Source organism: Chlorella variabilis, assembly GCF_000147415.1.
Source record: "Chlorella variabilis unplaced genomic scaffold CHLNCscaffold_4, whole genome shotgun sequence".
NCBI lineage: Eukaryota > Viridiplantae > Chlorophyta > Trebouxiophyceae > Chlorellales > Chlorellaceae > Chlorella > Chlorella variabilis.
Genome location: NW_005435084.1, coordinates 721,016 through 734,742, shown reverse-complemented (window position 1 = coordinate 734,742; position 13,727 = coordinate 721,016). Strand labels below are relative to the sequence as shown.

General features: G+C 69.3%; 4 protein-coding genes across 4 annotated transcripts in view; 2 read left to right on the top strand and 2 right to left on the bottom strand.

Annotated features, from left to right (window-relative positions):
- Window positions 1–168: 168 nt before the first annotated feature.
- CHLNCDRAFT_142040 (hypothetical protein) lies at window positions 169–3,960 on the top strand (the record flags this gene model as incomplete). The annotated part of the gene is made up of 10 exons (XM_005850233.1): window positions 169–669; window positions 903–1,022; window positions 1,267–1,395; window positions 1,639–1,748; window positions 1,973–2,135; window positions 2,305–2,422; window positions 2,609–2,709; window positions 2,937–3,023; window positions 3,195–3,425; window positions 3,646–3,960. 10 exons carry the CDS (start codon window positions 169–171, stop codon window positions 3,958–3,960), a joined length of 1,875 nt encoding a protein of 624 aa, XP_005850295.1.
- Window positions 3,961–4,376: 416 nt separating this feature from the next.
- CHLNCDRAFT_142039 (hypothetical protein) lies at window positions 4,377–6,250 on the bottom strand (the record flags this gene model as incomplete). The annotated part of the gene is made up of 4 exons (XM_005849981.1): window positions 4,377–4,555; window positions 4,691–5,159; window positions 5,350–6,076; window positions 6,168–6,250. 4 exons carry the CDS (start codon window positions 6,248–6,250, stop codon window positions 4,377–4,379), a joined length of 1,458 nt encoding a protein of 485 aa, XP_005850043.1.
- A 522-nt stretch (window positions 6,251–6,772) lies between these two features.
- CHLNCDRAFT_10454 (hypothetical protein) lies at window positions 6,773–7,845 on the bottom strand (the record flags this gene model as incomplete). Its single annotated transcript, XM_005849980.1, has 4 exons — window positions 6,773–6,910; window positions 7,024–7,237; window positions 7,367–7,423; window positions 7,577–7,845. Coding segments are annotated over 4 exons (678 nt in total), but the record flags the coding sequence as incomplete, so codon positions are not given.
- A 1,193-nt stretch (window positions 7,846–9,038) lies between these two features.
- CHLNCDRAFT_20212 (hypothetical protein) overlaps window positions 9,039–13,727 on the top strand; it is a gene marked incomplete at both ends in the record, with an annotated part of 5,675 nt that continues 986 nt past the window's right edge. Inside the window, 15 exons of the mRNA XM_005850232.1 lie at window positions 9,039–9,249; window positions 9,427–9,527; window positions 9,733–9,888; window positions 10,086–10,170; window positions 10,352–10,532; window positions 10,734–10,898; window positions 11,061–11,274; window positions 11,469–11,561; window positions 11,787–11,895; window positions 12,044–12,155; window positions 12,310–12,382; window positions 12,516–12,744; window positions 12,920–12,984; window positions 13,409–13,448; window positions 13,621–13,698. Of these exons, the coding sequence (XP_005850294.1) occupies window positions 9,039–9,249; window positions 9,427–9,527; window positions 9,733–9,888; window positions 10,086–10,170; window positions 10,352–10,532; window positions 10,734–10,898; window positions 11,061–11,274; window positions 11,469–11,561; window positions 11,787–11,895; window positions 12,044–12,155; window positions 12,310–12,382; window positions 12,516–12,744; window positions 12,920–12,984; window positions 13,409–13,448; window positions 13,621–13,698 (1,912 nt within the window). The remainder of the gene's footprint in view (window positions 9,250–9,426; window positions 9,528–9,732; window positions 9,889–10,085; window positions 10,171–10,351; window positions 10,533–10,733; window positions 10,899–11,060; window positions 11,275–11,468; window positions 11,562–11,786; window positions 11,896–12,043; window positions 12,156–12,309; window positions 12,383–12,515; window positions 12,745–12,919; window positions 12,985–13,408; window positions 13,449–13,620; window positions 13,699–13,727) is intronic.

Sequence of the window (13,727 nt, the reverse complement as noted above, 5' to 3'; positions counted from 1 at the left end):
CCGCGTGAGACTTTGAGCAGGCCCGCCGCACGCGCCTGCCCACCACGCTCCGCGAAGGATCGCGGCGTGGGGCTGCCCAGCCGGCCTCCCAGGGCCCTCCAGGCGCACGCCTCGGACGATCACTGCCCCCAGGCAGCCAGCGGTGTATGCTGGCGGCCTGAGCCGTAGATGGCCTCGGCGGTGAACGAGCTAGGCCAGCTGCTGAGGGGAGGAGAGGCCCCTGCAGACGCAAACCAGCAAGCAGACGGGGCAGGCGGCAGCGTGCAACCGGGCGCAGCAGCGGCCGCGGCAGGCAAGGCAGGCGCGACAGGCGTGGACATCTCCAAGCTCAGCCAGCTGTCCGACTTTGCGGACAAGGAGCTGCAGCGCGACCAGAAGCCCGCCCATTTCTCCCAGGAATCGCTCATCGAGCCGCCGCCCAACCCGCTCACCTTCCAGCAGGCCTCACAGCCCGCCGACATCCCCGCCCCGCTGCTCCCAGAGTCCCAAAACATGAGCACCCTGCCGCCGGGCGCCACGCCCGCCAGCGCGGCGGCCGCAGCGGCCGCAGAGGAGCAGCAGAAGCAGATGGCGGCCGCCGCGGCGGCCGCGGTGGGCGGCGTGCTGCCCATGGAACAGATGATGGCACTCATGCCTGGCATGCTGGGCATGGACTGGGCCCAAATGGCGGTGCGTGCCCGCCTCGCCAGCCAGCCCGCCTGCCTGCCCGCCCGCCCTCCCACCTTGCCTGCCTTGCCTGCCTGCTCCCGTGCCTGCTTTCCGTGCCGGCCTGCCTGCAAAGTGGCAGCTGGCCCCACCGCCTGCTCATGCTGTGCCTCGCACGCCCTCGCCCACCTCGCCAACCTCGCTCCCTCCGCGTTCCGCCCGCTCCTCCCTCCCTCCGCCCTCCTCCTCCCCTACAGGTGCCCCACACCATGGAGGCAGATGTGTCGGAGCAGCCCGGGCCGCGCAGCAAGAGCGGGAAGCCCACGCGGCGCGGGCCCATGGACGAGATGCGACAGCTCGTGCGCATACTGGTCAAGGTGCGCGGCGCTGAGCTGGCGGCCCACCGCGCTGACCTGGCAGGGCGACGCGCGACCCTGCCGGGAGCGGGAGGCAGGCGCCCTGAGCGCCACACCTCTGCTCGGGCCGGAAGCCGTGCGGCGCAGCACAGCCAAGGGTGACGAGCCCAGGCTGTTGTCCCCCTTTTGATCCTCGAGCCCCCCTCACAATTCCGCCCCTGTGCCTGCTGCCCCGCCTTGCCCCGCCCCGCCCCTCTCCCTGCAGCTGCTGCCCCAGTCCATCGCCTACATTGGCGCCAACGAGGAGGCAGGCGGCGGCAACCGCATCAGCGAGGAGCAGATCAAAAACTATCTGGAGAAGACGCTGGGGGACGCGCCGCGCCCGCCCTGGGGGGTGAGCCGCTCCCAGCACGGCCCGCTGCTCAGCACGGCCCGCTACTCAGCACAGCCCGCTGCTCGCTCAGCTGCAGCACTGCTGCCGCCTGCTGTGCATTGCGCCTCGGGGCGGCTGCGCCACCTCCGCAAGGTCACGCTGCCGCGGCTAGGGGCCCTGCCCGTGCTCCTCCATGACCAGCCGCCTGCCCGACCCCTGCCTGCTCTCCGCTCCACCTCACACCTGCTCCCCGCCTGCCCGCAGGTGCCCAACGGCTGGTACTCGTACGTGTCTGAGCTGTTCAGCTGGGCGCTGGGTCGGCCGGTGGATGAGGAGTCGACCAAGAAGTGCGCCAAGCGGGAGCCCGGGCGCAGGTGAGCTCGGCGGCGTTGTTCTGCACTCGTTGTGTGTATTGGTGGGCAGGGTCGTGGAAAGAGAGGGGCCGGGGGCGCTCTCTCCTGCCTGCCTCCTGCCCTCCGACGATGGTCGCGTCTGCTGGTCTTCCCTGCCGCCCGCCGCCCGCCCGTGCCCCGGCTTGCCCGCCTCCCTCCCAGACCCTCCCCCCGTCCCGTGCCGTGCCGTGCCGTGCCCCCCGCAGCTGGGAAGCGCTGGACTCGGAGCTGCAGGCCATCGGCGTGCACCCGCACTGCTGGCCGCTGCCACTGAGCCTGATGGGCGTGCGGGAAGCGGAGAAGAACCCCATCCCGCAGCCCATCCCGCAGCTGCCCACAGTGAAGCGCGGCGCCGAGGGCGAGGCCGTGGTGAGCGCCGGCAGCAGCGCCGTGATGGCTCAACACCCTTGCGCTGCCTGCCCTGCGGCCTTGCAGCTGCATCTCCATGCCGCCTTCTGCCCCTGCAACCACCGCCCCCTGTCCCGTCCAACCCACCCGCCCGCCCTTCCTGCTTCCTCCCGATTTCTCCGCCCCGCAGGTGCGCCGCGGCCGCAGCGGCGCCTCCGCCACCTTGGACCTGGACCGGCTGTCAGAGTATGATGCCTGGAAGCACCTGTGTGATGTGCTGGCGGTGGCCACCAGCAAGGCCAACACGAGTGAGCGCGGGGCGTGGCAGGGCGACGGCTGGGAGGGGCAGGGCATCGGCTGGAGTGCCGAGACACCTGCACGCTGCGACCGGCACCCCTCCGCGGCCTCCGGTGCATGCGGTACATCTTCGGACTGCTGCTGACCATCGGCTTCTGCCTGCCCGCCCTCGCCTGGTGGCCCGCCCTGTGCTGCAGCTCCGCCCGAGATGCAGCAGGCGCTGGCTGGGCTGAAGAGCCAGGCCAAGGGGCAGATTGACGTGCTGACGGGCGGCGTGGGCGGCCTCAACATGCTGCAGGTGCGGGCCTTTTGCTTTGGTCTTGGTTTGCTTGAGTGGCAAAGTTGGGCAGCGCCAGCTGGAGGGTGGCGTCATGCACAGGGTCAATGGCTTCGTGTGCTCTGGTCGTGCACAGAAGCACTCTGTTCACGGCGTGGCGCGCCGTCCCGTGTCCCTGCCCGCCAAACTGGGCGCCAAACTGGGCGCCGATGTACCTATTGCCTGTCTGTACTGCCCCCTGCCTGCAGTACGTGCCTGTCATGGGCCTGGATGGCAACCCTTCTATGATGGCCTTCCTGGGAGGCATGCAGGGCATGTCGATGGGGCTGCCGCCGGTGAGCGCTTTGCCTTTGTTCCTTGCTGCCAATGCCACGGGGAAAGTGGGGCGGAAAGGGTACCTCTTGCGCAGGAAGAGAGAGGGACAGCGGCGTGCACAGTGGCAGCCCAGGCAAAGCTTGCTGCTAGTGCCAGCTGCCGACCAACCACCTTGCCCGCCGCCGCCGCAGGTCACCGGCCAGCTGGTGGGAGCCGATGGGCAGCTGATTGCAGCCGACGGCGCCACAGCGGCTGCTGCCGCCGCCGCCGCGGCGCACGCCGTGGCGGCAGGTGAGGCGGCCATGGCTGCGCCTGCGCCTGGCAGCGCCGGCGGGGAGCCTGCCGCCAAGCGGGCGCGCCGCGAGGGCGAGGAGGGCGGCGGCGACTCGCCCCAGGAGGACGAGGGGCGGGCCGCGGACAAGGTACAGGCACTATAGGCCCCAGGGGGTACGCAGTGCCGCGGCGGTTGCTGCTGCTGCTGCTGCTGCTGGGCCAGCTGGCTCACCCCGAGCTGCCTTTTGGCTGGTCTGCCTGCCAAAGCTGGCTGCCAGGCAGCCTCAGTGTCAATGACCGCCTCAGTGTCGAAGACCGCCAGCTGCGGCCAGGTGTCCACCCGCTCCCTGCCTGCCTGTGTGCGTGCAGGGCAAGGCGCCGCTGTCGAGCAGCGAGGCGCGCGGCACGCTGTTTGGCGCGCTGGGAGGCGCCGACGCCGGCGGGGACGCCGCCAGGCAGCAGCAGCTGGCGCAGCAGGCGCAGCAGCTGGGGCAGCTGCCGCTGCTGTACGCCGCGCAGCCAGGGGCGCCGGCCTTCATGATGCCTCCGGGCTTCCCTGGCCTCGTGCCGGGCGCTGCGGCGGGCTTCCCTGCCGCCGAAGGCGCGCCCGCGACCGCCGAGGGCGCTCCCGCAACCGCCGAGGGCGCGCCCGCCCCGGCCCCGGCTCCCACGGGCGAGGCGTGAGCCGGCAATAATGCTGCAGGCGCGTGCCCTGCCTGCCGGCACCCAATCGCACCCACATCCCCAAGCCAAGGCCAACCACCATGTCATCCCGCTTTCATTCCCTTCTTGTCTGTTTCCGCTGCCGAGCATCCTGTCCATGCTCCCTGCTCCTGCCATGTTTTCCAGCAGCCCCGCACTCGGCGTGCCACACTTGTTTTTGAGGGGGCACCTGGGGACTCTGCGTCTTCTCTTGTAAGGCATGTGTACAGCCTCTGAGGTTTGCAGGCAGGAGGGGGACTCAACAGCAGGGTCGCCATGCAGGGAATCTGGCGACCAGGCAGGCAAACCTCAGCGCATGAATGGGCGAAACCTCAGTGCATGAAATGGGGGACCAGGCAGGCAAACCTCAGCGCATGGAATGGGCTGCGAACAAGGTCTCATCTCTTGCCGGCCTCCAGCTGCTCCAGCGCCAGCCCTGGCAGCGCCTGGAGCACCTCGCCTCGCTCCAGCGGCGGCTGGTTGGCGCGCAGGGACAGCTGGCGCAGCGCGGTGGCTGCTGCCAGCGCCGGCGGCACCTCGGGGAAGCAGTTATTAGACAGGTCCAAAGCTGTCAGCCCTGCAGGACGGACGAAACAACCACCCAATGACTGTACAGCTGTGGGCGGACAGAGGCGGCCTGCCAGGCTGAGCAAACAAGCAGAGCCGCGGCTGGCCGCGCCAAAGGGCTGCCTTCAGCCCCAGCCACACGCACCTCGCAGGTAGGCTCCGGCAGGCAGCGCCGACAGGTGCTGCTCGCGCAGGGTCAGCGAGCGCAGGCTGGCAATGGTCGGCAGGCCCGGCGGCAGCTGGCCAGCCACGTCGCAGGCCTCCAGGTGCAGCCGGGTGAGCGCCGGCGCCAGCGCTGGCAGGGCCTCCAGCGCCACCTCCAGGTTGCGGCAGCGCAGCAGCTCCAGCCCCTCCAGCCCATCCAGCGCGCAGCAGTGCCTGTGCCAGCCCTGGGCCAGGTCGCTGTCCTGGACCCGCAGGCTCCTCAGCACGAGGCCTGGCGGCAGCAGCGCCGCCAGCAGCGAGGCCCAGCTGTGCACGCAGGCGACGGTCACACAGAGCGTGCACGCGATCGGGCTGGCCGCAGGCGCGGCAGTGGCGCCGGCGCCGGCGCCCCGCTCCTTGCCGCCGCTCCACGACGTCAGGCGGCAGCGGGTCAGCTGGGCACGCCCCACCTGAGCGTGCACGGCGTGGGGCAGCAGGGCATGGCCTCAGCGTTGCAGCTGCAGGCCAGGGCGGTCGGCCGGGCTGCGGCACAGCGGCTGCCGTTGCTGCGACGCGTTCGTAGCGCCATTGGGAGGTAGCAGCGGGTGGCCAGGAGACAGGCAGGCAGGCATGTTGCCTTCCCCATGGGCTGCTGCCTACCTCGAAGCCGTTCCGGCCCCCTTGGTTGCCCTCAAACTCGAAGAAGGCCAGGCTGCCTGCCATGTCAGTGGGCGCTGGCAGACTCACCACCGGCTGCGCGGCCATGCGGCGCAGCTGGCGCAGCGCGGTCAGGGGCTGGAGGGGCGGCAGGCCTCGGCACGAGCGCAGGTCCAGGCGGCTGAGGCTGGTCAGCGCCGCCAGCCCGGCGGCCAGGGCACCGGGCGCGGCCGGCGCGCAGCGCTCGCTGTATAGGATCAGGCTGCGCAGCTGCGTCAGCCGGCTGAGGCGGCCTATGTCCAGCACCGTGCAGGCGATGCTCAGCGCTGTGAGCTGCCGCAAAGGCTCCAGGCTGTCCAGCAGCGCCCAGGGCGGCTCCGGCCCGTAGCAGCCCAGCTGGCGCAGCTGTGTCAGCCCCTGGATGGCACTGGCGTCTCCGGGCTCCAGGTGCCAGGGCTGCTGCCCTTCCAGCCACAGCTTGCTCGGCTGCACTGCGCCGAGGACGTCGCCCAGAGTCCAGCGGTCTCCGCCGCCGCCGACTATGCTCATCGCGGGCAGCAGGTCGGCGCGCGCTACCGACAGCTCAGCCACCAAGCTGCCGACGCGCTGCAGGTGGCGCCGCTTGCCGGCCAGCCCAGGCGGTTTGCAGTCCAGGCGGAGGGAGTGCCACAGGCTGGGCTCCGCAAAGAACAGGGCATGGAAGCGCTTGCAGACTAGCGTGACGGCGGGCCTGTGGGGAAGCGGCGGCGGCTGGGGATCACTGAGCGAGTCGGATGCGCGGCGGCTCGCATGCGCTGTGGACGATCAACAAAAGAGCTCACCCCTGCTGCTTGCCCGCCACGGCCAGCACCCTGCTCAGCACAGGGTCGGGAAGGTCGTGTATCGCTGCTGCTCCCTCGCCCATGCTTCTCAGGCTGGCGCATGCAATTACACTGCCAGGAAGAAGAAGAAGAAGAATGACACGCGTGGGATCGTTTTCACGAAGCCCAACCAGCCTCCCATAGGAGCTGACGTGTCGCCGCCGCCGCCACCGACTCTGCTGGGCTGAGCCTGATCCCTGAAGCGGTAGGGTCTCCCTACCAGGTGTGCCACGCATCCACTTACACGTACCATCAGGTGCTGTATTGAGGCACGCAGCTGCCTACGCGTCCGCGGCGGTGGCCAGCCGCGCGGTGCGCACCACCACGTTGCTGCTGCCTTCCTCCACATCATAGCTGACCTGGATGCCATCCAACACAACCTTCCAAAAGCCCTCCTGGTGCTGCTGCTGCACCACACCCGCCATGTCTGCATCTGCCGTGCCTGCTCTCCCTGCCGCCGCTGCATCCTGCTGCTGCGCAGCCGCCGCCGCCACCGGCGCCGCTCCTTGGCCGCTGCCTGAGCTGCACAGCGCGGCGGGACCGCCTTGCTGCGCACGCTGCGGCACCTTGATGCGCTGGGTGTGGCTGCGGATGTCCCGAGACAATACCTGCTCCACCAATTCCCTGTACTGCTCAAATCCACAGTACAGCGAGCGCTGCCCCAGCTGCGTTGCGTGTTTTGTAAAAGCGCGGCGCAGCGCCGCCTCGGCCGGCGCCGGCATGCGCAGCGTGCCCACATTCAGTGGCTCATCCTCCGCCTGCAGCCAGCGCAGCCCAGCAGCCACGTGGTCCCCAACAGCTGCCTGCTTGCTGCCACAATAAAGCATGCAGCAAGAACAAACGAGCAGCCTCCCCGCACCTTGGCCGCCACCCAGGGGGGCGCCGTCGCTGCATGGACATTGTCGCAGAAGGGCACAAAGGGCTTGATGTCCAGGATGGGCGAGCCATCCACTATGTCGGCGCCGCCCAACACCAGGGTGCGACCCTCCACTGCCACCACCTGCGCCACGCTCAGCCCGATGGGGCAGGGCCTGCGGCGGCAGCAGCGGGCTCGTGGGCAGTCAGGCCAGGCGGACAGCGGGAATGCTCGCAGGCTGCGAGTCCACAGCAGCCGCACAGCAGCGTGGGTGGATGCGTGCCTCGAGCACCACGGACCCCACCTGTGCGGCGACCGAGTGGCAAACACGCCCATCTTGCCGCCATCCAGGCGCGGCACCCTGCAGCGCAGCCAGCAAACGCAGCAACTCCCAACTCAATTCTACAGCTGCAGGTGGTGCCAGCCAACAAAAGAGGCACGAGGGCAGCACGCCACGCAGCCAGATGCCGACAGCTGCCTGTGGGGCCAGCCCCCGCCCCGCCCACCATTCCACGCTCGCCTGATCTTGGCGCGCACGCCGCTGTCCCTCTCTGGCTGCCACAGCCGCTGCAGGTCTGTGTTTTCGTGGAAGATGTACAGCACCCAGCAGTGACTGTACTGCCCCAGCCCCTCCAAAAAGTCGCCGCTCAAGCCAGGACGCAGTGTGAGCCGCGCCCGCGCGGCGGGCACCAGCAGCGGCTGCCGCGGCGTGCCGTTGCGGCGCGAGAAGCAGGAGCGCAGGATGCCCACGGGGCGCAGCGGGAAGGCGACGCCCAGCAGGTCCAGGGCCCCGCTGCCGGCACCGCCACCGCTGGCATGCTGCTGCTCGCCGCCGCCGCCGGGTGCAAGCGCTGCTGGGGCTCCCGAGCTGCTGGTGCTTTCCAGCTGGCCCAGGCGCAGCTGCAGCTGGCGCAGCTCCCTCTGCAGAGCAGCAGGCGCTGATGGGGTGAGGGCACGCGGCATGGTGGCACAACCGCAGGTTGCGCGGGCGGCACCTTGCTTCGCACCTCGGCTTTCACCCGCCCTGCTCGCTCCGCTCGCCGCTCCTTGGCCTCATACAGTGCCTCCTCCTGCACAGGATGGGGAGCCGGGTGTTGATGGACTCTGCTGGAGGCCGTACACTGTGCAGTGTGCAGGGCGGAAATACCCGCAGTCACTGCCACCCGCTGCTGTGGTGCAGGCAGACCCCCATGGCACCCTACCTTTGCGCTCTGCAGTTCGGCCTTGGCCTTGATGAGGCGCCTGATCTGGAGCGCTGCATGGGCTGCAAACAGCACGAGGGCAGCGACTTGGGCAGATGTGTTCCACATGCGGCTGGCGGGCTAGCGATGTGCTCGAAATGATCTTCCCAGCATTTTAGGTCATGCATGCAATCGGGAAGAGCTCCGGGCTGAATGTTGCGCTGCTGCCTCCAGCAGAGCAAAGCACCCAGCATGGGCAAAGTGGAATAGGGCCTCTAATAGGCAGTTTGGATGCCCGACGTTCAGCACATCTTCTGCCCTGCATAAGGCTCCATCCGGTGGCGGTAGCGCTGCCATCCGTGCCCCTTCCAGCCAACCAGACACTTGTAGCCGGAATTGTCGGTGCTGATTGCCCCTGCCCATCATGCTGGGCGCCGTGATGGCGCCAGGGAGCGCCTGCCCCCCTGCCAGTAGGCAAGCGGCAAGCGGTGTCGGTGGTGGTTTTCTGCCAGCGTCTCTCTCCCTCGTAGCGATTCACAGAATCGTATTTGTGCACGATGAACTGCAGGCCGACACGCCGCAGTGGCAGCTCGCTGCGCCGCCGCGGGCAGTGCCGCCCAGCTCCCACCGCCGCCGCCGCTGCCGCGCCGGAGCTGGACCTGCCGCCCGCGACCGCAGAGCCCACCCCGGCAGAGCTGGAGGCCCGCGAGGAGCGCCTGCTGCAGGTGGGTGCAGCAGCCAGGTGTTGAGAGCCAGCCGGGCCATCCTTTGAGGCCCTCCGCCGCATCCCCTTCCATGCCAGTACTCCACTCCCGCTCGCCTCCCTCCGCAACTTTCCCCTCGCATCTGCAGGCCGGCAAGGGCGACATCTACGGCATCCCGCGAGCCGAGTGGCTCCGCCTGCAGTCTCCTGCGCGCTACCTCGGCAACGAGTTTGGGGCCTGCCACAAGCCGTGGAGCCAAGCCGACATCCGCTTTGCCCTGACCTACCCCGAAGTCTACGAAGGTGCTCATGGGCTAGGGAGTGCGCTGTTGGATTGGCCAGCCAGTGCCACTGCTCTTTTGTTCCCCAGATGTGGCGGGCATGCCGACCTGCTCACCGCCGTGTGCGCCTGCCTGCCTCTGCCCCTGTTCCGTGTGCACGACCGCGCATGCTGTGGTCTGTGTGCTCCCGTGCTTCCAGTGGGTGCCTCCAACCTGGGCCACATCATCCTGTACGGCATCCTCAACCAGCAGGATGGCCTGCTGTGCGACAGGGCCTACTACCCTGCAGAGGACATGCAGGTGGGCGGGCTGGCGGGTGGCAGACTGCGCGGGCTGGCGGGTTGGGGCGTGCCAGTGGAAGCACCCTGCGCGCAGTTGCCGCCAGCGTGGTTTTGTGTGTGCGAATCAGGGCGTGGGCGAGCGGAGGCTTGCCGGCTGGGGCACCGCGCGCCCTCCGCTGCCCTCGTGTCACACGCCCAACCCGGCCCCCGCTCGGCCCCCGCAGGAGCTGCTGGCCAAGCACGGGCGGCGGCTGTTTGGTGTGGAGAGCCGGCGGCCGCTGGATGAGTTTGATGTGTTGGGGTTCAGCCTGTCGTATGAGCTGGGGGGCACCAACATCCTGGAGATGCTGCGGCAGGCGGGGGTGCCGCCCACCTGGGAGGTGCGCTTGGGGTGCCTGGCGGTACAGGTCCTGGTACTGCCTTGGACCAAGGGATGGTATTGGACCAATGTAGGCTGTGGGACTGCACGGAGCTTTTGGCGGTTGATGAGAGGGCCGGACGAGCCTGGCAGAAGGGCCAGGGGTGTGAGCCAACAGCCTGAGAGCCTGTTTGGCGGGGCCTGGTGCAGGAGCGCAAGGAGGAGGCGGGCAAGCCGTGGGACCCGGCTGGCGGCTCCTTCCCGCTCATCTTTGCCGGCGGGCCCACCGCCACCTCCAACCCAGGTGTGCGCCGACTGGCGGCTCCACAATGGGTAGCAGCCTGGTGTCTCCCGTTTGGACCCGTCCCCCACTGGCCTGCGCCACTACCCCCACCAAACACCCCACTGGCCAGCGCAGCCGCCCACCCCCTCGCCTCACGCCACCTGCTCCCTGCCCCTCCCCACTGTCCGCACGCCCCCTGCAGAGCCCTTCTCCATGTTCATGGACTTCTTCGCCCTGGGCGACGGCGAGGAGGCGCTGGTTGAGATCGGGCAGTGCCTGCGGCAGTGCCGGGCCGAGGGCCTGGACCGAGATGCCACCCTCTACCGGCTGGCGACCAGCGTGGAGGGAGTGTACGTGCCTCAGTTCTACGACGCGCCCGGCGGGTGAGGAGGAGCCTGGCGCCTGACACTGCTGGGTTGCTTGGGCTGCACGGCGGTGGTTGGCGGCCGGTTGGGGTCCTTCTTGTGTGCTCTCCTCCCAAGGCTCTCCCTGGTTGGCCCCCAGGGCACCCTGGAATACTATGCCGCCTCCTCTCTCACTCTCTGCTCTGCCTCCTTCCGCCCGGCGCCTGTTGATGGCTGCAGCTGGGGCGGCGCCGTGTTCCCCATCCGCGAGGGCGTGCCCGAGCGCATCCAGCGGCGGGTCTGCGCCCCAGACCCTTTCCAGCAGATCGGGCTGGTGCCATTTGTGGACACGGTGCACAACCGGCTGACTGTGGAGATCCGGCGCGGCTGCACACGCGGCTGCAGGTGCGCCCGCCTGGCCAGCCAGCCAGCGGGCCGTGCTGGTGGCGCCTGGGAGGGAGGCGCAGCCTTGCGAGCCCGCCTGCTCCCTGTCGCCAACAACCGCGGCCAACCGCCACCGTCGCCTGCCGCCCGACTCCCTCCCCGCCGGCACACCCCTGCCTGCAGGTTCTGCCAGCCGGGCATGCTGACGCGCCCCGCACGCGACGTGGAGCCCAGCCGGGTGGTGGATGCGGTGGAGCACGGCATGCGCCTCACCGGCTACAACGAGTTCTCCCTCCTCTCTCTGTCCTGCTCCGACTACCTGTCCCTGCCCTCGGTGGGCATCCAGATCAAGAACCGGCTGAAAGACGAGAACGTTGCGCTCAGCCTGCCCAGCCAGGTGCGCGGCTTCGCGGTGGCGACGCCGCCGTCGACGCTGCTGAGGCCGGGGCCGGGGTCTGGCGGTGCCGCACCGCGGCTTCCTTCATGCACATCGCCCACCACCACCCTCATCAAGCACACACAGACCCCGATGCCCAGATCATGCCCCCTCCCTTCCCTTCCGCCCTGCCTGCCTGCTGCCCTGCGGCGCAGCGCGTGGACCGCTTCGACGACGACATCGCCCACATCGTGACCAACAGCGCCAAGCGCAGCGGGCTGACGTTCGCGCCTGAGGCTGGCACGCAGGTGGGTGGCGACCTCAACACCATGGCGCACGGCATCGCCCGCCTCTCCCGTTATGTCTGGCTCTCCCGCTATGTCTGGCTCTCCCGCTGCTAGCCTGGCAGTGTTCTGTGTATGTGTCTCTGTGTGGGGACAAGGACAGACTTGCGTGCCTTGCCGGCACCATTCCGGCCGTCCATCGCCTACACCAACCACCACCATGCGCACCCCCAACGCACCCCTATGCAGCGCCTGCGCGACATCATCAACAAGGGCCTCACAAACGAGGAGCTGCTGCGGGGGGTGAAGACGGCCTGGGACAAGGGCTGGCGCCAGATCAAGTTGTACTTCATGATCGGTGAGCTGTACCGCAGCTGTACACAGGGCCTTGGCTCATAGCCGCCGCGCGGGTCTCTGCCCCGGCCGAGGAGCTGGCCACGCCTGCCGGCCAAGGGGCGCGTCGCTGAGCCGCGCCCGTGCCTGCTCGCCTCCCCTCCCTGCTGCAGGCCTGCCCGGCGAGACGGATGCGGATGTGATGGGCATCGCTGAAACAGTGGAGTGGCTGCAGCGCGAGTGCCGGCAGGGCAAATTTCACTTGGCCGTGAATGTGACCATCAGGTGGGGCCCTGGCCAGAGGGAGGGGGCCTCTGGTGGTTTGGTGGACGAGCGCAGGCAGGGCTGCCAGTGGGCACGGTGCATGCCCGCCCCAATGTGTGGCATCCCTCGACCAGCAGAGGCCTAGCCCCGCCTCGCGCCCCCCTCTGGCGTGCAGCAACTTCACCCCCAAGCCCCACACGCCCTTCATGTGGCACACCGTCAGCACGGCCGAGTTCCTGCGCAAGCAGGTGGGCGGGCGGGCTGCGTGGTGGAGCATGTGTGGCGCCTCTGCGTTGAGACCGCGCGGCTGTGATGCTGTTGGCCGTTGCTGCCTCCAACCGTGCATGCGCTGGCCTGGCCCCGACCCGCCCCCACCCGCAGACCATGCTGCGCGGCGCGCTGCGCAAGCTGCACCAGTGCAAGGCCAACTTCACCCCCGTGGGCATCAGCGCTATGGAGGACTTCATCGGGCGGGGCGACCGCCGCATCGGCGCCGTCATCAAGCGCGCCTGGGAGCTGGGCGCCACCAACGACGCCTGGTGGCAGAGCCAGGAGCAGGCCTTCCAGGCCTGGACGCAGGCCATCGCAGGCGAGCGGGGCGGGGCAGGCAGTAGCCTGTCCCCCGCGGCAGGCGGACGGTGGGCCTGGTCTTTGGGGGGCTGCGCGGCCGCTGGCCGGCCTCCCCGGTGCCGGCACTGCTTCTCATCAGCACCTGGTGGTGAGCTGTGTCTGCTGGTGGTGAGCTGTGTCTTCTGGATGCTGCTGCTGCCCGCCTGCTGCTGCAGAGTGCGGCATGGACTGGAAGTATCGGCAGGTGGAGAGCGGGGAGTGGGATGTGCTGGAGCACCTGGTGAGCTGGCTGGGCAGGTGGTGATGAGGTGGGGCAGTGGCTGGGATCTCCACGTTACGTGTCGACAGGGAGCAAGCGTGCTGCTCCCTCAGCGTGCTGCATGCTGCGATGCGAAAGGGAGCACAGCACCGTTGGTTTGGGTTTCTGACGGATCAGCGCACGGCCGCTGGGGGTGCAGGGCGACAGCAGGTACCGCAAGCAGGGCGGCGGTGGCAAGGGACGGGTCGACCGCGGCGATATGGCGGGTGAGCGGGGCAGGAAGGGTGGGAAGCACTTGGCAGGAGAGGCACGGGAGGGGGCCTGTGGACATGCGGCAGGCAGATGACGCTGTGCCGGGGGAGGTGGAGGTGGTTGTTGTTGTGCGGGGTACCCACAAGCCCGCTGCATCGGCCTGTGCCTCCCTGCGCCCCCCAATGCAGATGAGCGGCTGGATGCGCCGCTCCCGTGGGACCACATCGACACAGGTGCGCCTGGGATGCAGGCCGTTGTGGCGCCTGCCGCAGCGTGCTCGGCAGACCGGACACAGTTCCCACAGCTCGCCGACGACAGCCCGGGCTCTCGTCCGTCGCCGGCCTGGCTTCCTCGGCTCCATTGCCTGGCTGCCCCCTGCTGGCCCCCCGCTGCTGCCTGCTGCAGGCATCTCCAAGTGGTGGCTGAAGGCTGACCTGCAGCGGGCGCTGGAGGCAGCCACCGTGCCAGACTGCAGCCACTCTGGTGCGGCGGGGGGGGGGGAAGGGGGCGGT